Raw genomic sequence first — 24379 nt, 5'->3', positions numbered from 1 at the left:
TGTCACCCCAGAAGCTCTTGACATTAGAGATCTGTGGGCCATGCTTTGACAAATACTGAGTCTTTAGGTGATCACGTTGCAGTTGTGTATAAGAGCACCCACGTGCATTAACTCTGAGCCTGTGTGTGTGAGAGTGTGTGTGTGTGTGTGTGTGTGTGGTTCTAGGAGGATGGTCATTAAAATGTCATAGTGGTGATCTCTGGGTGTAATGAGATTTCAAGAGGTTTGAGATATATTTTGTTGACTTAAAAAAATGCACAAAGTGAGAGTTGCGAGTTGTTTTATTTGGGGTAAAATGAGGACTGCAGCCCAGGAGACAGTGTTTCAGATAGCTCTGAGAAACTGCTCCGAGGAGGTGAGGCAGGGAGCCAGGATATATAGGAGTGTTGCCACAAAGGGCAGGTAGTCAGGAAATGTCAAAAGATGATTGTTAAAGAAAGAAAACCAGGTATCTCAAGTTAAGGAATTCAGCGCTTTTCTGTGTATGGGAAGATGCGAGGGTCTGGGCCCACGAAAATCGCTTCTTTGATGTGCGCCTCAGCTGTCTGTGGCCAGAATCCTGTGTTTGCGTATCCTGAATTTCTTCAGGGCTCTCTGTGGAGAGTAGCTGCAGCCTGATGGCTGGTGGATGGTGGGTATTCTTTTCAGCCCTGAGTCCCGCAGGGCTCACATTGGAGGGTTGCAAGCACTGATGACTCTGACATCCTTTGTTGGTTGATATGGCAGGAAATAGTCCACTTATAAATATTCCATTTATCAATTTCTCTATGCTTTTCTCTATTGTTTTAATTTTTTATAATGAGCATGTAATTTTCATCCGCAGGTAAAGCCATCAGGCCTTTCCCATGGTCAGGGAAGAGCAGACAATTAGAGGAAATATTATACAGGAAGTAGGTTTGAGGGAAATGTGGACCTAAGGCAAGACGGCCACAAGTGTAACTGAGTCTATTTTAACTCCCAGAGCCAGCATCCCTCTTTCTGTGGCCTCTAACCCCTGTGCCTGCCATTGAGAAGGAAGGAATGTCACACCTCCTGTTTTCAAATTGCCTGTTCTTGGCAAAGCCAGGCCAAAGTCTTGCGATGGAATGTGGGACAGTGGAGTTGAGCCAGAAGGCTGGGCCCCCCTTTCTGTGTCTGTCCCTGGAGTCCCAGGCCTGGTGACCCCCTCCTCCTCCACCCTGCCTGGCGCTCGGGCACCCAGGCCGGCCAGGCAGAGCCGGGATGGCGATTTTACAGCACTGTTATGACTCTGTTGTCGCCCAGTAAACCCACCCCGGGCCCCACAAACACTCCGTGAGAAGGCCAGACCCTTCCCGAGAAATGGTTTCCTACACCTTTACAACGTGATAGGTGCCGTGGAAAAAAGGGGCCGTTGGATTTATGGAAACTATATAAAGTTTATAGAGTCTTGGCAGGCCAGAAGTAGAAAAGGCCTGCAGGATGGGGGTGGGTGTTTGGAAATGGAGAAGGCCCAGAAAGGGAGGCAGACCTTCCTGTGGAGACACCAGACAAAATACCCCAAGGGCATGCATTATGCTGTGGGGGAGGGGAGGTGGCCCTTTCGGAACAGCTGTTGGGAATGCCTTTCAGGAGGATCCTTTTGGATCTTCACAGCATTCCTGTGAGGGAGGCGCAGTTAGCCCCATCCTGCAGAGGGGAGACTGAGGAAAAGGTATTTTGAGAGTTCTGACCTTGCCCAAGGGCAGCTAGTGGTCTAGTGTTGTGTAGCTCTCAGGTGGGCCTTCTGGGGCAGGCTAAATTCTCACACTCTCTCGTTCTCCTGCGTATTAAGCGACGTGTCCCAGTTTCAGGTACAGAAAATATGGTCCCCGTACCCTACTTCTGTTTGGGACTCATGCGCTATTTGTGACTCAGTCTCACTGTCCCCTGGTGTCTTTAGTCATCACCGTGCCCTCCCATGGCTCCATGCTGCTCTCGAAGCTGATTTGTGCCCGATTCACTCACTGGCCTTGGCTGGAGTAGAAGTGAAGTCGCCCGGAGGTTGGCTATGGATCAGGGCAGGACTAAAAATGCTGTCTTTGCCTTTCAAGGGTGCCTCCGTGTCCCACTTCTACAGGGGGATGCTCTTAGCTCTCCCGGAGGAGTCCCCCACGGAGTCTGAAATCACCTCCTCCAAACCCATCAGCCCTTGAAATTTCAAATTCATGTCTCCTTGCGTACGTGCCTGCAGCATCCGTGCTTTCTCTCTCCTTCTTGGCTGTGAATTCTTGGAGTGCAGATTCCAGGAATGCTTAATTCCTCATCTCTGATTTTGCTCCTGGGGTTGGGCATAGTTCCCAGTAAGTAATAATCACTGAAGAAGTATCAGCTGGGAGGCTGGATGGATGGATGAATTGATGGATGGGTGGATGGACAGACAGCCTGGTGGGTGGATGGATGGTTGGATGGACTGATGGGTGGATGGGTGTGTGGATAGACAGATAGGTGGCTCGGTGGGCAGGTAGATGAGGCATATATAGACTAACAGACACCCACTTCCTCATTTACACCCACTTCCTCATTTGCACCCTTCCGTACAGTTAAACTAACAGCCTACGCCTGGCTCTCTTAGGCTTTCACTGAATGCACTTCTGTTTCAGGAGACAGACTTTGCTCTCTCTGAAGCCATATGGAGAAACCAGCCTGAGTGTTTGAATGTGTGTGTAAATACTTTACAATCCCCATAAACTTGTTTAAAGACAGGTGGGGGTGAAGGTATAAACTGGGGCAGCCTTTCGGGAGGGCAATTTGGAAGTAGCTATTAAATTTTTAAATGTGCCTACTACTAAAACCCAGCAGTTCCACTTTGAGTCGTCAAGGGTAAGAAATATATTCACACGCCTGTGCACAGAGGCTCACATACCAGGGTGGTTGTACCGGGATGCTGGTTACTGCGCTGCTGCACACAGTGAAAAACCGGAAATAGCCCATGTTCTTCAACAGCGGGACAGACACTAAACTGTGGAAGACCCACACTATGGAAAAAGCTGCAGAGGCAGAAAGGTCTCTCCTGTCTTCTGGAAAGTTCTGAGACTCTGTAACTCATGGCCCTCAGCCCATGTCCCCCTCCCGGTCTCATTTCCATCCGCCTCTTTTCCTTTCTTCCTCCTCTCTCCACCCACGAAACACAGTTCACTGGAATGAGCTCTTTCATCCTAATGCCTGCTAACCAGTGACCTTCCCTTATAGAAAAAGAGGAAAATGAGAGAGAAGCAGTTCTGTGCATAATTACTGTCTGCTGGCTCTTAAATTAAAAAGATTGAAAGGCACAATATTAAAATATGATTTATGGTCACCACTATCTACCTAATAATGAGGCTGGGAGGGAAAAAAGAACCACAGTCGTTAGAGAAAACCGTAGCCTTTTTTTCTCCGCCAGGAGATAAATTGCCTCTCATTTTCTTATTGCTAAAGAAATGTGAAATGGTTTTAAGCATATGTGATATGTTCTTCCAATATGTTGAAATCCAGAACGTAGTAATTTAGGAGTCATCTGGCCCCAGCATTTCCAGGAAGCTTCCTGAGAGGTGGAGCATCTTGAGCTGCAGGGGCTGCGGGGGCTGCTACCATGGTCCACAGGGCGCCCAGATCCAGGCACTGGCCCCGCCACCCATCACGGAAACTTTCCTCCAGGTCCCCGGGCATCAAGCCAGCTGATGCCACAGAGCCCGGGAACAAGTGGGAAAAGCACAGACTCTAGTTCCAAGTCCCAGTTTTGTGGCTTATTTGCTCTTTGATCCTCAGTTTTTTCATCTGTAAAAGGAACAGTACCTTTCCTAATTGTGTGACACTGGGCAAGTGCCCCAGTTTTCCCATCTTAAAGGTATACTAGTCCCTCCCTGCAAGGGTTGTAGGAAGGGCTGAACCAGTGACGTGTGTAGATGGGTACCTGCTGCATAGCGAGTGCTCGGTCCATATTTTTAAAATAATTGTCGTTACTACTGCAGATGCCTTTGTCGTAATTTTTGGAAAAGCTGGAATTCAAATCTAAGCCTTCCATTTCCAGGGTGCTGGCTGATGAGGGGAAGACAGACAGATGCTCAGCTCTGTCTCTCTCCAGCTGCAGGGAAAGTCAGGGTACCTCTCTGAGCCCCACTTTGTTCATCTGTAAAATACTAGTTTCTACTTTGCAGGCAGTGTTGTCAGGTTTAAAGATTATTGGAAACAAAGTATCCAGGACCCAATTAGTGCTGGGTAGAAAGATGGCAATAGCCCTTGGAAAGGAAAGATCTTTCCTCCTAAGAAACCTGTTTGGGAAATGCTGTTCCCTGGGAGAAGGGATCTGAGTCTGGTTGGCGTCCTCCCTGCTCACTGGGGCTCTGCAGAACTCTCCCCTCCTGCGAGGTGCAAAGTAGTCCCTGGCTCTAAAAATAATAGCTACAAAGAAAAAAAAAAATGAGCAGCTGTTGTGCCAGGAATCCTGTTGAGCTTGACCTGCAGGACTGCTGGTCAGTCTTAACTGGCAGCCTGGAAGTGGGCTGTCGCCCATGTACCTTCATGGGCAGATCAGACATGGGGACAGGCAACTGGCCCAAGGACACAAAGCTGGGAGGTGACCAAGCTGAGTCCAAGCCAGGGCCGTCCAATTCTTTCCACCGCACATTCCCGAGCCCCCTCCCAATTCCTAGTCCCTGACCTCTCCTCTCCTCCACCCCAGCTCTTCTGACCCATCACGACCGCCAGGCAGGTGTGCGGCACCGTCACCTCATGTTTTACATTTATATCTTCCCGCCAGCGCTTCTTGTGCTGGAGAGTCAAATGCCCAGATGCTCACATTAGCTTGTGTAGAAGATTTTGTTCTGTGTGTCTGAACTCATAGGTCTTTATTTAAGGTGCTCAGGGTTGGACTGGAGAAAATGGATTCTAAGTGCCCCCCAATCCCTTGCCAACCTCCTTCTGGGAAGGTCTCCATCCCTATATGGGACCTCCAGTGCTCTCCATCCCACAGAGATTCCATAGACTCTTCCCTGGGGAAGAGGAGGACGGGATTTACACGTATTTCTTTGCACCCAGCTAATGGCACTTCTTTGTTTTCAGTTGAGAGGGAGAATGTACAGAAGCGGACTTTTACTCGATGGATAAATCTCCATCTGGAGAAGGTAAGCAGGGCTCTTGGGTTGTTGTTAAGTGATCGATTCCTCCGTAAATGAGCGCACAATTCAGTAGAGCAGTGGGGGTGGGGGGACCTCTGTGTTTTTTGTTGTGTTATTGTTTTTGATTCATTCATTTAAACATCTATTGAGTGCGTTCTCATTGCCGAGTGTCAAGCTCAGTGCTGGGAACACGAAGGTAATAAGATATGGGGTTCTTACCTCCTGGGGTCATCAGTCTAGCTGGGGAAGGAGGGGGGTCCATCTTTAAATAGGAATCGCTGAGCAAAAGTTAGGAAACATTCATTGCTGAACAACCCAAACCACGAGATGGAGAGGATCTTGACTTCTAGTCTGGTGGGGGTCAAGGAGGCTCTCATTAAGACCCATTTATAGGAGGACTTCCCCCGTGGCGCAGTGGTTAAGAATCCACCTGCCAATGTAGGGGACACAGGTTTGATCCCTGGTCCAGGAAGATCCCACATGCTGTGGAGCAACTAAGCCCATGTGCCACAACTACTGAGCCTGTGCTCTAGAGCCTGAGAGCCACAACTGCTAAACCCGTCTGCCACAATTACTGAGGCCCATGCACTCTAGGTCCTGTGCTCCACAACAAGAGAAGCCACCGCACTGAGAAGCCCAGGCACCACAACAAAGAGTAGCCCCCGCTCGCCACAGCTAGAGAAAGTATGCACACATCAATGAAGACCCAACGCAGCCAAAAATAAATAAATATATAAATAATAAAATAAATTTATTTTTTAAAAAAGACCCATTTATAGGTATTTAGGTTGATTTAAGCAAGAACTCCTGACACTTTTTAACCAAGCCAGATTCCCTGGTTCATCCTGCAAAGCTGCTGCTGGTCAACAAAGTTATCTGCCTCTTTAGGTGCACTGGGCACACATCGCCTTTAATTCTCAAGACAACCCTCCTTACCTGCCACTCCATCTGGTTACGAATGAGGAAACAGAAGCCTGGAGACATGGAATCACATCGTTGCAATCCCGCGACCAAGAAGAAGGCACTTCCTGTGAATTGCACTTAGGGGCCCCTCTTCTCGCCTCTGTCTCTTTTGCTAACATTCTCTGGCCAAGCAACATTGAACCACGTTTTGTCTGCCTGCTTCTCAGGCACACAAACCCTGAAACAAAGGCAGCTGAACCAGACACAAGGATGAGCGCAGAGGAGGGGAGGGATGGGAAATGAATAAATAAACAGCTCAGAGGAGCAGAAATTTGAACCCTCCTCGCCACTAGGTTAGCCCCCAGATGGAGAACATTCTAAATGGTCTGGGGCTGGGGGAGGAGAGATCATCTTTCTTTTTATAAGAAAGCAGGTTTATCAGGATTCGTTTTACTCACTTCGCCTCTTCTTAAATTCCACTATCTCGTTCTCCAAATAGACCCAGCCAGTAGTCTCATGTCTTTTAAAGCTGGTGGAATTCAAGTATCCCACTTCAGTGACTTTAGTACCTGTATTTTCTTCTCTCCTCTCTTCTTAAAAGGCACGAGAGTAATAGTGACTGCCTTAGAGTTAACCCCAAAGAAAGGTTCTTAGAGGAAATCACCGAAATGATGAGAAAGCGGAGAACATTAATGTGGGTTTTTTAGGAAGTGGAGCTCTTGACCGAAATTCTAATTCACGTAGCGTAAACTTTAGGCCTGTAATATTTCCCAAGCAGACGCTTGACCACCCACACTTCTTTTCCCCACCTGTAGAATGGGTTACACTCGACCAAGGAGACTCCTGAACTCTTCAGGGCAAAGACTCTCTATATCACAGATGAAGCGTTATAAATCATTTGCCAGTTGTTTTGACTATTGGTGCATTTTCGGCAGTGCTCGTAAAGTGAGGTGTTATTTTTGGAAAAAAAGGAAAACCGTTCCCAAAACCTGAGTTCACTGACTCCTAAATTAATGCCTGATGTGTGTCAGGGCAGCTGGAAATTCCTCCTGGTAGATGGAGTTTAGCCATGGTGTCTTTCTTTCTTTCTTTTTTTTTTAATTACAATATAAATACAGAAAGTACAGAGGGTAATAGAGCAAATACCCACGCACTCACTCACCCCCCCCAAAACGAACCTCTGTTAGCACTGATTGCGTCCAGAATTTTCTCCATGGCCGTGCTTCTCCCTCCTTTCTCGGGGCAGGTGGGTAGCACCCACTCTCTGGATAAATCAGATAGCACCTGAAACTGATGCGTAATAAACAGGGCAAAATTCACAGCCATGTTTCCAGCCTTGAAACTTTCAAGAACAACCTTTCATGTAAAGGAAACCCAGGAACTCCTTGGGGAAGTGGGCTTAAACTGCAATTTGAAGGCTGTCAGAAATATTTACGGAGTCTCTGGCTTCTGGAAAAATTCCTTAATTTACTGAAGGAGTTAGATCATGAAGAAACCCCTGGGGGTGCTGTTTACTCGGCCATACCAATCTCATGAAGCCCACGGAACGTCTGGGGCCCCGAGGAGTGTTTTCACTGGAGTGGGTTCAATTTCTCCTCCTGCCATCTTGCAGATGGATGCCGGCCAAGGCCCCACTCGCTGCTGCTGGGCGGAGGCTCTTACAGACACTGTCGATAGAAATTATTCTCCACGTTCAACTCAAAAGCAGGGCTTGGCCATGGTTGAGGCTGCTAACTGGAAATTTTGTGAGTCCATCTATCAGGGGCTGTTTTGTTCAGGTCTTGCATTTCTTCCCTGCGTTAACAGGAATTACATTTCCGTAAGAGTCTCAGTAACATGATGCCGTCCTGCTCCGCGTGGAATGTTCCTGCGGAGCAGTGGGGAGTTTGCAAAGAAAACAATTTGCCTTTGGGTTCAAAGTCGCTGTTGCCCTTGAAGCAAAGCCTTTTTCTGTGCACCTGTGGGTAGAATCGCCCTGTATTTTGACTAACTAGGGGTCAGGGGGCTCGTATAAGAGGTAAGGAAATGCCACCTTCCTGAATAAAAAAAGAAAACACAGGCCCTCTAAGGCTTTCATGGGGAGGAGGCCTTCCCAGAGGAAAGGGTGCCTGGGCCACACCTCTAAGATTTCCAAGATTTCCCTGCTCTCTGGCTGGTGACAGCCGCCACTCCCCTCACCCAATTAATCCGGTCTCCTATGGGAACACCCCCCCTTCATTGTACCCAAGAGCAGTAAGTGTTCTAAAGCTTCCAAAGGCCCCAGTACCAAAAAGTAAATAGGATTCATGCTGGGGGGTTAATTAAAAATGCAGGTTCCTGGACCCTGTTCCCCAAGATTCAGCAAGTCCTAACCATCCCTCATTAAAGGAGTTTTTTTCAAGCTTGTTTAGTCGACAGAAACCTTTCCGTAAGCAAAGTCTTCCTGGAACTCTTAAATAAAAGCCAATAAGAGCTGATTGAAGGGAATGCAGTGAATCAGCCTCCTCTGGGACCCCCATCTGCCCCCATAGGGCTCCCTGAAGCTGCTCTGCTGAAGCCTGGGGTTCTGGGAAGCACGGTTTGCACATCCCTGCGCTGGGACATCGGACCGACAAGTTCCAGGCAGCCCCGAGGACCCCAGGCTATGCCCAGCCAAGCTCTTGGTGGACACCATACAGTGTCCCTTAGACCTCCCCAGGTCAGAGAGGAAAGCAGTGGGCTTCTGGCTTTTTCCACCAAGAGCCTCCTCCACGGCTTCCCAGCACACCCACCGCCCACAGGCCACCTCTAGGGAGAGGGGATCACTACCGGCTCGGATGGGCCCTGCTGCCTGTAGGCCGATCTGGCAGTTTGGAAATTTTTTCTCCAGTGAAACCTGCAGTTCTGAAATTGTTTTGTAGATTGCACACATCACTAACCAGCTACTTTCTTTCCCCCTCTTCTGCAGTGCAACCCACCTCTAGAAGTTAAAGATTTATTCGTTGATATACAAGATGGCAAAATCCTAATGGCTTTGTTAGAAGTCCTGTCTGGGCAAAATTTGGTACGTATGCTCCAGAAGAGTCACAAAGACGTAAAAATGCAAAGGAAAACACTGCCAAAGGGCTCTTTTCTGTACAGATCTGTGTGTATGTACACGTACCTGGCCAGCCATAAATCCTATGGTGGGAAAGTTGGGAGGATGATGTTCCTTTCTCCGTGACTGAGACTGATATAAGCATATGTAACTAAGCAAATAGTCTTTAGTAAGTAAACAAATGAATGTCCCTTGTTTTCTGTGAGTCCAAAGCTAAAGATCGTAAACTGAATCATGAGAGTTTAGCTGGGCAGCCACTGTATTAACTAGAATGAGAGCTAAAATCAGAAAGATGGAGGAGAAAGGCATCTTATCAACCAAAGTCTATAATCCACCCCGAGGCTTAAACTAGATACACCGAATTCTAGAACCTTCTTGTGAGTATGCTCGAAATTGAATTGAACCAGCTGATCTTGGGGTTCCTTCCACTTTGGATCTTGGCCAAAGCTCTCCACATTGCCTGTGTCTGCTGTGTGCAGGCCAGGGCTGTCTCCCTGATGCACAGAGCGGGGTTTAACAGCTTCAGCACAGTTGGCATTTTGGGTGGGGTAGCTCTTGGTCGTGGGGGAGCTGACCTGGGCATCACAGGATGTGTAGCAGCTTCCTTGGGCCAGTAGCACCCCCAGGTGTGACATCCAAAAATGTCCCCAGACACTGCCAGATGTTCCTTGAGCAGGTACAATGGTCTGGTCAGAATACCAGGTGCGATTTTGAGAAACTGGCTCTAGAGTCCAGTGTTTGATTTGGCCCAAGTGACCCAGCATGGCTGATACAAAAGTGCCACTCTACCAAATACTGTAGCTCAGCCCACGTGGACCTCTCTGGATTTGTTCTTAACTGTAGGTTTAAAGTCAAGACCCCCTACTTCTGTTCTCTGATCTAATGTAGCGCGCGTCTTATCACACCCCTTAGCCCTTCCTTGCCTTTGCTTTCCCAATAGCTGCCCCTGGCAAGGGGGCTGTGCAGAGTGACTTTATGAATTCTAACGAAGGGTGGACCCATTGCGGTAAAAAGAGTACAGTAGTCCCCTACATACGAACGGGTTCCATTCCAAGAGCGCGTTTGTAAGGCCATTTTAAGTCCAACAAAGTTAGCCTGGGTACCCAACGAACACAATCAGCTATATACCGCTTTTACGTTTGCTTCTGGACATCCTGGGCTTGAAATAAAGACCGTGTACTACTGTACTCTATACAGTACTGTACAGTAAAGCATACAAAAGCACAACCACTTGTAGAGATGTACGCACGTGCCAGCGTACGCCAGACACGTGAACTAACTTACGTGACTGGACATGCGAACGTATGTTCTCATCTTTGAAAGTTCACAACTTGAAAGGTTCATATGTAGGTGACTCACTGTGTTTCGTTTCTTTGCGCATCTCACAATGGGCTGGCAGCATCGTCCCTGATAGTTTTCCTGAAAAAGCATATTCTAGCCCCTTGTCTGTGTTCCGGCAGCCCAGGCTCCCGATGTGTTGCCAGGGCACTGGTCAGGAGCTGCCGTGTCCTTGGCGGGGGCTCTGTTGGGAGTCTTTGATCCTGGAGCCCAGCCAAGAACAGCCAAGACCCCACCCATTAGCTTGCCTGGCAGTTCATAGCATGTTTCCAGTGACACCCACTGGCTTGTCTTACAGAGCACCCACCTGGAGGAGCAGGGATGGGCTTCAGTTTCACAATGAGTTTCCTCTTCTGCTGCTCCTAGTGTGTACAACTAGCGTTGTCAGAGTTTTTGCTTCTGCACGCACCTTTCTCTCTCTCTCTCTCTCTCTCTCTCTCTCTTTCTCTGTCTCTCTCTCTCTTTCTGACCCGGGATAAATGTCCACAAAGCACTTGGCCAGAAAACAGAAACGTCTGCAGCCGCCAGGGAGGGCTTGCCGGATGATTTAGCAGCTGTGGGTGATGCTCCCGGCTGAGGCTCTCTGCCCTGACGAAAAGCATCAGTGCAGCGAGGAGAACATGTCACCGACGGTCTCTGGAGGAGGGAGGAGTATCAAAAGCCAGGAGCTGGGTCAGAGAGAAAAATTTGACAAATGTGTCCCTTGTTTAACCCCTGGATTCTTCTCCTTCACCAACTCGAGTGAGTTTGGTCCCAGGAACCATAAATTAGGTGACCTTCGGGGGCCTTTGAGGCTGCGGTTGTGTGTCCTCGGGCCCCATGCGTGGGTTTGGATACTGTGCATGTGGGCTTTGCTGTAAGCCCCAGTTTTCTCTTGAGATTCATGTAAAAAAAGGTAAAGGAAAAGATAAGCACATCCAATGTCGCCGCTGGGGACTGAGTGCCTGTCTTGGCTTAACTGCTTGTTTTGCTCTGGTTTGTGTTACAGCTGCATGAATACAAATCCTCATCCCATCGTATTTTTCGGTTGAACAACATAGCGAAAGCCCTTAAGTTTTTGGAAGATAGCAATGTAAGTATTTGAAACACATCTTGTTAACACAGCCTTCCCTGTGACAAAAAGGACATAATTTGAAGTTTAATGCTGGTCACAGGAGAGGTGGGCAAAGGGGACCCTGCTGAGATGGTCGAATGAAACTAAGTTGAAATGTAACAGAACTCACACAGCTAATCCGTCAGCCAGGGATACAGTCTCAGACTCCCTGTCCGCTCCTCCATCTCCATCAGGATGAAAACTCCGGTGGACATCCAGGCATGGGAAGGGCGGAAATGCTGCCGGGCTCTCAGATGTTCAGAATTTAGTTGACATTTTCTTTTTCATTTAGGGGGATAAGAGTACCGTGAGCATGTCAGGGCGTAAAACGTTTTCTTAGAACTCAGAATATGGGAGAGGCAAGGAGGAAAGGGGGGTTAAATGAGCCAGGGGAAAATTACATAATTCTGCCCTCTTTGATATAAGTTTCTCAACTTACATTAGCCTTTTCTGTGTTTTGAACTCTGCTTCATGTCCTTCAAAACTGGGAAGGAATGGCCCTAGAGGGATGAAGTTTCCAAAGTTCCCCTTTCATTAAGTTTCACCCATCCGTCTGGGTAAAAAGCTTTCAGCTTGCCTGACATGTCGGCATGTACAGTAGAATGTCATCACAAGGTGAAAATCGTTTCGGGTTGCTGATGGTAAGCAACAGGATCTGATCTGGGCTGATTTAAGCAGGAAAGGAATGTGTTGAAAGGATGCCAGGGAGTCACAGAATGACTGGAAAGACTGGGGAATTGGGGACGGAGCCCAGGGCTGCTAGCTGCCCGGACCACTGCACAGCCCCTCCCCCTCCCAATGCAAGGACCCACGTGGGCACGGCTGCCACTGCACTGTCCCTCTGCCCGCGACCCACGCAGCCCCAGGAAGGAACTCTCAGTGTTGCGTTCAGATGCAAAGGCCTGGGCTGATAAGCCCAGAGAAAAGCACTTTCTCGGCTTTTAAAGAGGGAGGTGGGCTCTGCCTCCAGTACTGTGGGGAAAGCCCCAGACCTAGGAAGGAGGTCAGATGGTGGCGGCCAAAAAGCACAGCTCAGGTCATAGCAGCATCATTCATCATAGCGAAAAGGTGAGAGCAACCCAGATGCCCATCCATGAACAAAGGGATGAACAAAATGTGATCTTTCCATGCAATGGAATGTTATTCCGCCATGAAAGAGAAGGAAGTGCTGATACAAGCTACAGCGTGGAGGAACCTTGAAAACATTGTGAAAGATGCCGGACAAAAAGGACCACTTCTTCTATGAATCCATTCCTATGAAACGTCCAGCAGGGAAATCCCTCGAGTCATTAAAGAGATGAGTGGTTGCCCAGGGTTGAGAGAAGTTGGGGGATTAGACAAGTGGCAGCTGGGTACCAGGTTTCTTCTTGAGGTGATGAAAATTCTCTAAAATTATGGTGACGCCAGAAAACCACGGCATCATATAGTTTAAATGGGTGAATCGATGGGATGTGACTTGTATCTCCCAGTAAAGCTGCTTTTAAAAAAGCACATCACGTTTCCATGAAAACGCTGGCCTCCCTGCAGAGTCAGCTTTGCCATCCTCCTTGACACTGACGGCACCATCAGAGCACAGCCGCCATGGCTTCCACTCCTGGAAAATGATATGGACTCTCTGAGCCTCCGTTTCCACATCTGTTACATAGAGGTGGTGAGAGCCAAACCTGCTTCAGAGAATTGTTGAGGATGGAATGTGCCTGTCCAGGTGGGATTCTGCCAAGTGCAGGCACAGAGCGAGGGCTGTGTCAGCTGCGGCTTTGCTTCCTCTCCCCACCATCACGCCATCGTCTGCTCCTGGAAGGGAGCGGTAGGCGTGGCCTTTCTGGGCAGTGTCCACCCCTGAATTCCAAAGGGTGTTGTTTTTGTGATAACGTGGGGCGTTGCAACCCTGCCTGGGATACTCTCTGTCCTTCCTTCCAGGTTGTCAACCCCTCAGTAATTTCCAGCTCTGCCGGCTGCCAGGTGTTGAAGGGTCTGTAATGTAGGCAGTACCCTCCCCCTGCGTTTGTCAGAATCACATTTACAAAGCGTCTTCTGTGGGCCCTGGGGACGCAAAGCTGCATTAGGGGTACATCTGTGTCTTCAAGGAGTTTAGAGTCTGGAGGAAGAGGCCTCATGCAGACAGCAGGATGCTCGTCACTCTGGGGGCCCAGGGAGGAGCAATGATCCTGCAGAGGCAAAAAAAATAAAGCCTAGGAGCCTGCTGGTGGCGGGGGGGGGGGGGGGGGGGGGGAGGGCGTGGCAGGTAGGATGAGCCCACCCTCGGGGTGGCAGGCCTCCTGTTCTGTAATTCATCCCTAAATGTTTCCCCACCTGCAGTAGATGCCTTATGGTGCAAACGAACGTGAATGCTTCCTTCTCCCTTTATTTTTCCTTTAAAAATCTGGAAAGGTTCCAAATGTGGGTGTGTTATGTCAGCTCTTTGCCCCATTAGCTCCTTTTTGCCAGCAGGTAAGACAGGTGAATGGCCTTGTGCAGAGGGGAGTACTTGGTAAGGCAGGTGGAAACAGGCAGATGCAGTCTCAGTCCTACTGCCAGAATCCACAAAGTGCTCCGGGCCCTTGCTGGCCCTTTCCTGTCCCACTGTCCCAGCTTGAAAGAGGATGGGCCACTGTGGCTCTCTTGAGCCAAAAAAAGTGCCCAGAACTGAGTGATCAATGCCAGGCAGGTGCTGGAGGGGCGGCAGTCAGGTCCCGTTTGCCCCAGGATTCAGATACTGTTAGGTGTGGCCAGCCTCTGTCCCTCCCTCTCTCCCCTGCAACTATGAGGCTCAGAGCAGAGTGTTCACTCCCGAGTCGGAGACCTGCTGCCCTATGGGACCAGCTCTGTGACCTCCAGGAGGTCATTCAACCTCTCTGAGCCTCAGCTTCCTCATCTATGAAATGAGTATATTATGAGCATTACATAAACTAACCCATGAAAACCACTGGGCAGAAGTCAACGCTCCCCAGGAGAAGGCATTCCCATGGTGACCTTTATCTCTGCCCCACGATGACTATTTCCAGCTGGAGGGGGAGAAGGAATGTTCCCAGAAGCCAGTTGGTCCGCTTATTGTCAGTGTGGCAAAAACAACCGAGTCGGCAGGAAGAGGAGGAGTAGGATGTTGTCCCTGCAGCTTCTCACTGATGTCTGGCTGCTACATCATCTGTTCGCCAGAGCACCCAAGGAAGGTCTTCAGGAATAGCTGCGTTCACCACCTTCCCTCGGCCAGGCTCGCGGCCCCTGTGGCCAGGAGAGGACTTTATTCTCCAAAAGTGCCAGCTGCTCCCCGTCCAGCCCTCCCCTCCCTCTCCCAGGAGGGTACACTATCCTATTTCCCACATCCCTCCAAGGCAGCTCTGTGATTTCTCACTTTGGGACGCTTTCCATGGACCTCAGCCCAGAGGCCACGCTGGGCTTCCTCCAGGTGGGAGCGAAGGCCGGGATTGTCACCTTGACTTAGTGCTGTGATTTGGCTGCCCTGTGCTGGGATGTGTTCAGTGAGCCACAAGAGCAGAGGGAGCTCCAAGAGCAGAGGTCCAGGGGACGAGCAGCCACAGAGCGCAGGTGATTCATCCCATGGGATGTGTAGCCATGATGCATATGGACCCACTATTGGACCTGAGTTTGATCAGCTTTGTTATTCGCAATACGGACAGCTTCCTTCCTGCCTCCAACCCACCAGTGGTGAGCTCATGCTCTCTGGATTATCCTCTGGGCATCAGCCTGCAAAGCAGGCCTGAGCCGGGGCCTCAGGATGCTCACCCTCGGTTAGGAAAGGCCAGGCACTACTGATGGGTGTGGTCAGAAACCCCTGATGAATGGGTAGCAACAGAGACCCATCGTTTTTTAAAGCCCCAGAGGAAAGAGAGAAAGGAGTATTTATGTGAGACGCTCTCTTTGTGTTTCCTTTCCCGAGTCTCCCAGGCAGAATTTTATGAATCAAATTTGGATGTGAAAGTTTACCTTGACTTAATTGATTTCTCCTCTCTTCCGCCTGGAGGAATGGATTTTAGATTTGCAAAGGGTGGTAGAGAATGAAGAGGAAGAAAATGTGACAGAGGCGGAGAGTCTTAAATATTGACTCTCTGGCTCTTTGCAGAAGTTCGCAGACCCCTGATCTGCATACTCAGGTTTTGTTTGAAGAATAAAATGATGACTCAGGGCAGAGGTCCTCAAACCCGAGCGTGTAGCAGAATCACCCAGAGTGCTGATAAAACTGCAGATTGCAGTCCCTCCCCGGCGTTCTGATTCAGTTGGTCGGGGGAGAATCTGTGTTTCTAAGGAGTTCCCAGGCGATGCTGCTGATGGTGCTGGTCCAGCGACCACACTTTGAGAATCAGCGCCGTGGGGATTCACCAAGAACAGTCATCCTGTGGTCAGAACATAGTTAAATAAATACATCATCTCAAATATGTACATTTTAACCAGTCAATAGGAGTTTTGTCGCAGAATGTTTGCAGAAAGATGCAGAAACTCTGGGTAGCAGCCTTATCCCCCTTTTTCTAATTAGCAGTGGGTGATTGTCTTAGCCATCGTGGTCCATGATCGCTGAAGTCAGTGCTCTGTGTTTGTCCAAAGACGTGTTAAATCTGGAGGTTTGGTGGTATTAGGTAGCATGCAGCCAGACCTTGGGCACGTACCATCTGCTCTTGGAAAAGAATGACAGACCTTACTGGCTGTGTGTCCTTGGCATGCTGCATTGACCTCTGTGGAATTTCCTCACCTGAAATTTAGAGATAATAGAAGAATCTATGTTGTGGGGTGATTGTGAGGACGAACTGAGCTAATACTTGAAGAGAGCTTAGGATAGTGTCTACGCATGGTCAGTGCTATGTACGTGTTTATTAGACACACTTACATACACTTTTGCGTGTTGAGGTCCCTGAGAGGTGGCCTGGGCCAGCACCAAACAGCGCAGGTGAGAAAGAGAAACAGATCCCCAAGGGCATCAGAAAATAACATGTCGCGACCTACTTGGACACCTTCGTTAAGCTCATAAATTCCTTCTCTCCAGGTAAAACTGGTTAGCATCGATGCGGCAGAAATAGCAGATGGCAACCCCTCTTTGGTTCTTGGGCTGATTTGGAACATAATCCTCTTCTTCCAGGTAAAATCATTTCTCTTCTGTAACACGTGGTAATGCTCTCCAGCAACACAAGAGTGGGGCAGGATCGAGGGAGACAGTGCAATTTCGTTTCTGACAGATTTTGAATTTTCTGTTTCCTGGAAAAGAACCGGAGGAATCTGGTTGTGAAAGATTTTGAGTCCCTGTGATTCTTTTTTTTTTTTTTTAAGATTTATTTTATTATTTATTTATTTTTGGCTGCGTTGGGTCCTCATTGCTGCACATGGACTTTCTCTAGTTGTGGCGAGTGGGGGCTACTCTTCATTGCAGTGCACGGGTTTCTCATTGCGGTGGCTTCTCTTGTGGCGGAGCATGGGCTCTAGGCTCGCGGGCCTCAGTAGTTGTGGCACGTGGGCTCAGGAGTTGTGGCCCCCAGGCTTAGTTGCTCTGCAGCATGTGGGATCTTCCCGGCCCAGGGATCGAACCAGTGTCCCCTGCATTGGCATGCGGATTCTTAATCACTGTGCCACCAGAGAAGCCCTGAGTCTCTGTGATTCTAAAAGTGGTGTGAGCTATGTTCTCCTTTTGAGATTTGAAGAGTTGAATATTTACTTTGAAAAATAATTTTGTTCTAAAGTGTCACAAGAGCTGGGGAAACGCTTCCAACCAAAAATTGAACTTGGTGGAGTAACTTTCCTGAAATGACTCGTGTTCATCAGAGATGGTTAAGAGGCCTGCATAAAGACAGCTCTAGGAAGAGGCATGTGTGACGGGGAGACCTTGTTTTTCCATCCTTAGCACCCTCAGCGTCTATCTGGAAATGCAGATTTTATAGGGGAAGGACAGGGTCTGTGGCTGGAGTATGAAGGGGATATTTCCAATTGTGCTCAAGTTCTTTTCTCTGAATAGAAGGGAGTGAGCTGATGTTTCATCTTCTAAGATCCCCCTCTTTTGAAATGGAAAATCATGGCTCATTATTTAATGGCCCTCCCAAGAGTAAAAATGACCTGCACAGAGGCTCAATGCTTATTTTTCAGAGAAGAATGGGGTCAAACAAGGCTTGGAGACAACAGATCCAGTTCTTTGTGAGCCCTGAACTTTAAAAAACTAAAGACTGTCTCTCTGAGCCTCAGTTTCCACATCTGTGAAATGGTATCAGTGGTCAAAATATATGGTGAACACCAAAAGATGCTACATGGGAAAACCCTTTGTCAATTGTACAGTGTAATATACAGGCTTCAGTTACTGATGTTTGTTCTTAAACTCCCTGATAGAGACTGGAAATATCTGAAATGTGTAAAATGTCCTTAACTCCACTCTGGATCATCGTTCATTTATTTAGTAAATGTCTAGTGAGTTTCTCATATGTTCCAGGCTCTGAGCATAAAAAGTCTTGCTCTCATAACTTTCTGGGATCACAGACAAGTCAGTCCCATATTATAGAATTCTGTGGTCCAGGCCATGATCAGCATAGGAGTGGAGTGTTATAAAAGCTCCAAGCTGGGGCAACTATCTCAGAAGGGGAAGGGGAGAGAGGAAAACTTCCTGGATGAAGTGACACCAGACTGGGGTTCTGAAGGATGAATAGAAGTTTGCTAGACCAGTGCTTCTCGACCTTACTGTGCACCACCTGGGGGTGGTGTTGAAATGCAGAGTGTGATTCCGTAGTTCTGGGACAGGGCCTGGGGTTCTGCAGTTCTACATGCACCCCATGGTAAGAGCACATTTTGAGTAGCCAGGAGTTCATCTTGAAGGGAAGGGCCATCCAGGCAGCAGGACCTGGGTGAACATGGGCAGTGGGGCTGGAAACAGCATGATGTACTCTGGGAGTGACAGGCCATGCGAGGACCGGGTAGGTAGAGTCAGGTCAGGAAGACCTCATCTACAGCCTCTGACCAGAGCTAGAGAGACTCTGGGAAGAGATGGTTTTCCCTGCAAAGCATCCCTGCAGGCACCACAAGCCACAAGAAACAGGCAGGGCATCACGAGTACTGGCCTGACCCCTGACCCATGACCCTCAGGAAGAGGTTTCCCCCAATCTGGAAAACCACTGCTGCACGAGCTGGTCCCTCCAGCCGGGGTCCAGGAGGGACCATGTTGGGGGTCTGCCTCTGGGGTCTGAAACACCGTTTTCCTTCCAGATTAAAGAACTCACGGGCAACCTCAGCAGAAACTCTCCATCCTCCAGCCTGTCACCCGGCTCGGGGGGCACAGACTCAGACTCCTCCTTCCCACCCACACCCACTGCGGAGAGGAGCACAGCGATATCAGTGAAAGACCAGAGGAAGGCCATCAGGACGCTGTTGGCATGGGTGCAGAGGAAAACGAGGAAGTAAGCCCCACGCCCTGTTCCTTAGTGCCCCATGCTGCGCCAGGCAGGGGGTGGAGGGCGAAGGACAGGGGCATCACCGTCCACTCAGCTATGTGCCCGTTACGTGCCTGGTGCTTCACAGAGACTCTCAGGGAATTCTGCCCATTTCTGTTTCTGCACGCAAAACTGTACTCACCCAATGTTTGGTTTGCAGAAAGCTGATGATAGACTTTGAATGAAATTCCCAGGGGCCTGCACCATGTTAAAGCCCAGAGTGGGGATGGCCCTTGGACCCTAATAATGGGGACATACTTAACATTCAGCTTCTGAACATCTTTGAGTCTGTACCTTCTTAAAAAATGAGTGACAAGAAAGGCTGCACCTATCAGAGTCAGGTCTGGCCCTTCCCAAACCGAGACAGGTGAATTGGACCCCAGTTCCTGGCCTTCTGTTTAACCCCTGGCATACTGGGGAGACCCTGGCGAATCACCTCTCTAAGCTGCACCCATAAGATGGTGATTTACCACTCACCCCCTTACGGGAGAGTTCGGGTTACATCAATTAAACTCTGTGAAAGCGCCCTGCAGAGTACCCGCACTTAATAAGCACTTAGATGGGATCCCATCTCCCCAGGGTAAGGAAATAAAAGATAGCAGGAAAAAATTAAAGATGGGAGAGAGCTTGGATCTTTGGGGTTTTGATGAAGGGGCTGAGCATGATCGAATTGATTGATGTGAGCAACCATGAAATGTTGTTTAAAAATAAATCCACCAGAAGAGAGCTCATTGCTAGCAGTTAGGGTGGCTATAACAGAGAGGAAGGGTCTTCGTGGGGATTGGAACAGTCTGTATCGCCTTTGTGGCAGTGGTCACAGCTTGTGTCAAAATGTCATGGCACTTCCACCAGCCCCATGGCCATGAAGGCGATGAAATCCTGATTCGGACTGTGATGGTCTGTGGCTTTAACAGCCCTGTACCCATGCTGTCCTGGTTCTGATAACACCCGCCAGTAACATGAGATGCTGCCACTGAAGAAAGCGGGTGAAGGGTATCCAGGGGCTCTCTGTACTGCTGCTGCAACTTCTTTCGAATCTCCAATGATTTCTAAATAAAAAGGTATTTGTGGGGTTTTTTTAAGAGTTCAGTGACCACAGTTGGGAGACTGGCAGGGAGTCTCAAGGGATGGAGTCCAAATGAAATTAGTGCCTGGCAGGATTATCTGTCTTTGTCACTTTTAATGTTATGACTTTATTTATATTAATCATGACATTAGCTGTCCCTTAGTGAGTGGCTTCCACGTGCCACCTGCATTGCACATTAGATTATCCACGTGACGTGGCCATTTTGGGAGATTCAACCTAATACCTCCCCTTGACAACCACCCTGTTTTATAAATGAGTTTGAGGCTTAGACGGTATGTGACCCAAGGCCACAGCACTGGAAGTACAGAGGGGCAGCCGGGGTGTGAACTTGGATCTTTCTGGCTCCATCTTTATTACACGACACATCTATGTTTGCTGCATTTTGAACATCACTGATAAAAAGGAACGGTGTATAAAATGACTCCTTTATGTATAGACCTATCTGGGAATTGGGGAACACAAGGTCCTATTACGCCTCCTCATGCGATGTACACCTTCCTTTTCTGTTTGTCTGGAAATGGATGGTTCAGTGCAGCTGTCCCGATGCTCAGGGCTCGGGGTGCCTCGGCCCCACCAGGTTAGCAGCTCCCGGCCCCCCTCGGAGGCCAGCGAGGCATCCCTGAGTCTGTTTACTGACCTGCACTACGCTGATGCTTTTCCTCAGGTACGGTGTGGCGGTGCAGGACTTTGCAGGCAGCTGGAGAAGCGGGCTGGCTTTCCTGGCAGTGATCAAGGCCATCGACCCCAGCCTGGTCGACATGAAGCAGGCGCTGGAAGACTCCATGCGGGAAAATCTAGAGAAGGCTTTCAGCATCGCTCACGATGCCCTTCACATCCCCAGGCTCCTGGAGCCAGAAGGTAGCCGTGGTTCTCTCTCTTTCTCTTTCTTCATAATAATTTTTTTTTAACACATGTAACACCTGCCATCCACGTAGAAAATCTGGAGAATAGAGAAACATCTAAGGACGTCATTTTTATATCTCCTGTATTCCTGCCACTGAGATCATTTTCCCAGTATTTTTCCTTACATGTAATTACATTTTTTTTTTTTTACCTAATTGGGATCATTCTGTGTATATATGGTTTTGTATCTTACTTTCTTTTATCCTAACATTGTGAGTGGCATAGTATTTTGCATGCTGCTAGGAGGTCTTCATTATATATTTTTATTGGCTCAATAATGGTCCATCTAGTGGGCTTACCAAAATTTACTTGACACTTTACCACCAGTGGACATTAAGGTTGTTTCAGAATAGTCATGTTTATACATAATGCTGCAGTGAACATCTTATTGGATAAAGCTCAGCACGCATCTCGGATTATTTCCTCCAGGACCAGGTTCCATCAGCTGAATGACACAACTAGAAAGTAGACACATTTTTAAGGCACTTGGTTATCTCTGTCAAATCGTCTTCCATGTGGGTTCGGCGAATTTAGGGTTCCCTCCAGCAGTGGGTAGGGGTCCCAGCTCAACAGACTTGCTGATGGGGTGGGCAGTGAGCTGGCTGCTCGCAGGGAGGGACTAAGACAGCAAGGGAATAACAGAATCTTGGGTACTAGGAGTCGTGGATTCTACATCCCTGCTTCTCTGTTCATCAGCCAGTTCTGAGGCGTCACTCGATCATTCCCCTTCGCTGCCCCTAAATTTCCTGGAGTGTAAAATAAAGAGGAAAAAACCTCCATGGTCTGTGGGATCCTTCACTGTCAAGCATCCTGCGATCCCATATAAAAACTGCATGTTCTTGTTGGTGGGAGTGTAAATTGGTACAGCGCCTCTGGAAAACTGTATGGAGGTTCCTCAAAAAACTAAAAATAAACAATCATGTGATCCAGCAAACCCTCTACTGAATATATATCCAAAGGAAATGAAATAAAAAAAAAATCTTGGGAATTCCCTTGCAGTCCAGTACGTTAAGGCTCGGTGCTTTCACTGCCATGGGCCCAAGTTCAGTCTCTGGTCAGGGAACTAAGATCCCACAAGCTGCGCAGCACGGCCAAAAACAAACAGACAAACAACCCCCAAATAACCCAAACAAACAAACAAAAAACCAAAGCAAAGGAAAGGAAATTGCAGTCTTGAAGAAATATCTGCACGCCAGTGTTCATTGCAGAATTATTCACAGTAGCCAAAGCATGGTAACAACCTAAGTGTCCATCAGTGGGTGGATAGATAAAGAAAATGCTGTGTATATATACAATGGAATATCATTCAGCCATGAAAAAGAAGGAAATTCTTCCATTTGCAGCAACATGAGTGAACCCAGAGGACATTATGCTGAACGAAATAAGCCAGACACAGAAATACAAATACTACGTGATCTCACTTATATGTGGGATCTAAAAAACTCAAACTCATAGAACCAGAGAGTCTAATGGTGGTTACCAGGAGGTGGGGGTTGGGAGTGGGGTGGGAAAAGTAGGGCAATGTACAAACTTTCAGTTATAAGACGAATACGTTCTGGGGAATCTAACATACAGTGTAGTGACTATAATTAATAATACTGTATTGTGTACTAGAAATTTGCTAAGAGAGTAGATCTTAAGTTTTCTCAGCACATCAAAAAAAAAAAAGGTAACTTTGTGAGGTGATGGATGTGTGAATTAACTTGATTATGGGAATCATTTCACAGTGTATACATAGGTCAAACCATCACGTTGTACACCTTAAATGTATACAATTTTCGTTTGTGAATTATACCTCGATAAAGCTGGAAAAAATTTAAAAATTAAAAAAATTAAACATAAATAAACACCGTGTTTTGTGTGTCCTTCTAACTCCTGTGTCTCTCTTAACAGACATCATGGTTGACACGCCAGACGAGCAGTCCATCGTGACTTACGTGGCTCAGTTTCTAGAACATTTCCCGGAGTTGGAAGCCGTACGTCTGTTTTCCTTACCTATAATTCAAAAACCATACGTTTCCATCAGCTGGCCATCAGATGAAGCCGAGGTTCGGGCTGTGTTGTTCTGCGTGACGAGCTGTAGTGATCAAAACTCTATTTCAAGTGCCTTGAGCATTGCCTTGCCACATTTTCATTTCAAAATCACAGATAATGTATACGACATTTCAAAGCAGGATGGAAAGTTAGGCGCACCTCTCACAAACCTCTTCCCATCCCTAACTTTATTAAGATTAGGAGAGATGCTCGCTTGATTTTCTAGATGTCAGATGGAACATTTTAGCAATCTACCAGATTTTATCAGAGTGTGAAATAGTCTAAAAGACAATGACCATTCAAAAGCACACCTTTTTATACTTGGTGACAGATTTTTTTGGAGCAGAATCAGACCTTTTAGAGGTTGTCGTGGCTCTGTTGAACCTCCAGCCAACCCTTGCACAAGTCCAAGATGGCAATAATAATGATCACATCAATAGCAATGGTCCTTTATTGAATTTATTGGAAATTTCCTGAACACCTTGGGGGGCTTAGCAATAAACAAGATGGATGAGGTCCCTGACCGTGTGTAGCTTTGTTCTAATAGAGAAAACAGTTGTCAAGTCAGCAAACGTTGTTTCACGTAGTTAGAAGTACTAGACAAAAAAAGAAAAGAGAAAAAAGCATAAAGAGCTAATACTTGCAGGGAGAATGGGCTGCTCTTTTAGCTGGAGGCTTGTCAGGTAACCGTCCTGTGTGTCTCTGGGCTGACTGCCACCCCTGCAATCCCACTTGACTTGGTATCATTATTTTCATTTTGTAGAAGAGAAAACAGATGCTCAAAGAGGCTTAAAGAGCTCTCCAGGGTTGCCCAGCTACCAAGTGCAGAGCTGAGGTTTGATCCCAGTTCTCTGTGGTTCCAAAGTTCAGGCTTTTTTTTTTACAATTTGATATTTTTTTTTTCTTATTAGTAGTGTATATATGGCAATCCCAATCTCCCAATTCATTCCTGCCCCCCACCCCCGCTTTCCCCACTTGGTGTCCATATGTTTGTTTTCTACATCTGTGTCTCTTTTTCTGCCTTGCAAACCGGTTCGTTCAGGCTTTTAGATTCCTTACAACATGTGGCTGAAACTGAGACCCCATTTTGCATAGCTCGGAAGAGGCAGACTGGGTCCTCCCCAAGCTATGGCTTTCATTCCAGTCCCTACATGTGTGTGTGTTTCCCATCTGTTTCTAGATCACAGATCACTTTCCAGGGTGCTTTAGAGGCAGGCATTCCATGGACTGGAATGTCAGTTCTGCTACTTGAAGCTATGTGACCTTGAGCTGCTTACTTAACCTCTCTGATACATGTCTATATGAGATGCCATCTGTAAAATGGAAAGATGACCCATATTTCAGAGTTAAGTGAAGAATAAATAGATACGTAAAGTACCTAGTCCCGTGCTTGGCACAAGAGTTGATGCTCAGAAAATGGTGGTGATATTATTTTGTAATTTAATCTTAAGAGGTCATACT

At 47.8% G+C, this 24379-nt stretch overlaps 1 protein-coding gene across 4 annotated transcripts in view; it reads left to right on the top strand.

The window, feature by feature from the left end:
* CLMN (calmin) overlaps positions 1 to 24379 on the top strand; it is a 126451-nt gene that overhangs the window by 76874 nt on the left and 25198 nt on the right. For all 4 annotated transcript variants that reach the window (XR_009053347.1, XR_009053346.1, XM_057733435.1 and 1 more), the window contains exons 2-8: positions 5038 to 5099; positions 8923 to 9018; positions 11378 to 11461; positions 16479 to 16571; positions 18671 to 18861; positions 20646 to 20839; positions 22778 to 22860. Coding sequence is in view for 2 of the 4 variants with exons in the window: in XM_057733435.1 (XP_057589418.1) it covers positions 5038 to 5099; positions 8923 to 9018; positions 11378 to 11461; positions 16479 to 16571; positions 18671 to 18861; positions 20646 to 20839; positions 22778 to 22860 (803 nt within the window). In the remaining 2 variants the exon portion in view is untranslated. The remainder of the gene's footprint in view (positions 1 to 5037; positions 5100 to 8922; positions 9019 to 11377; positions 11462 to 16478; positions 16572 to 18670; positions 18862 to 20645; positions 20840 to 22777; positions 22861 to 24379) is intronic.

This window comes from Hippopotamus amphibius, chromosome 4 (genome assembly GCF_030028045.1).
Source record: "Hippopotamus amphibius kiboko isolate mHipAmp2 chromosome 4, mHipAmp2.hap2, whole genome shotgun sequence".
NCBI lineage: Eukaryota > Metazoa > Chordata > Mammalia > Artiodactyla > Hippopotamidae > Hippopotamus > Hippopotamus amphibius.
Note: the sequence above shows the minus strand (reverse complement) of the source record. Positions and strands in the feature narration are given on the sequence as shown.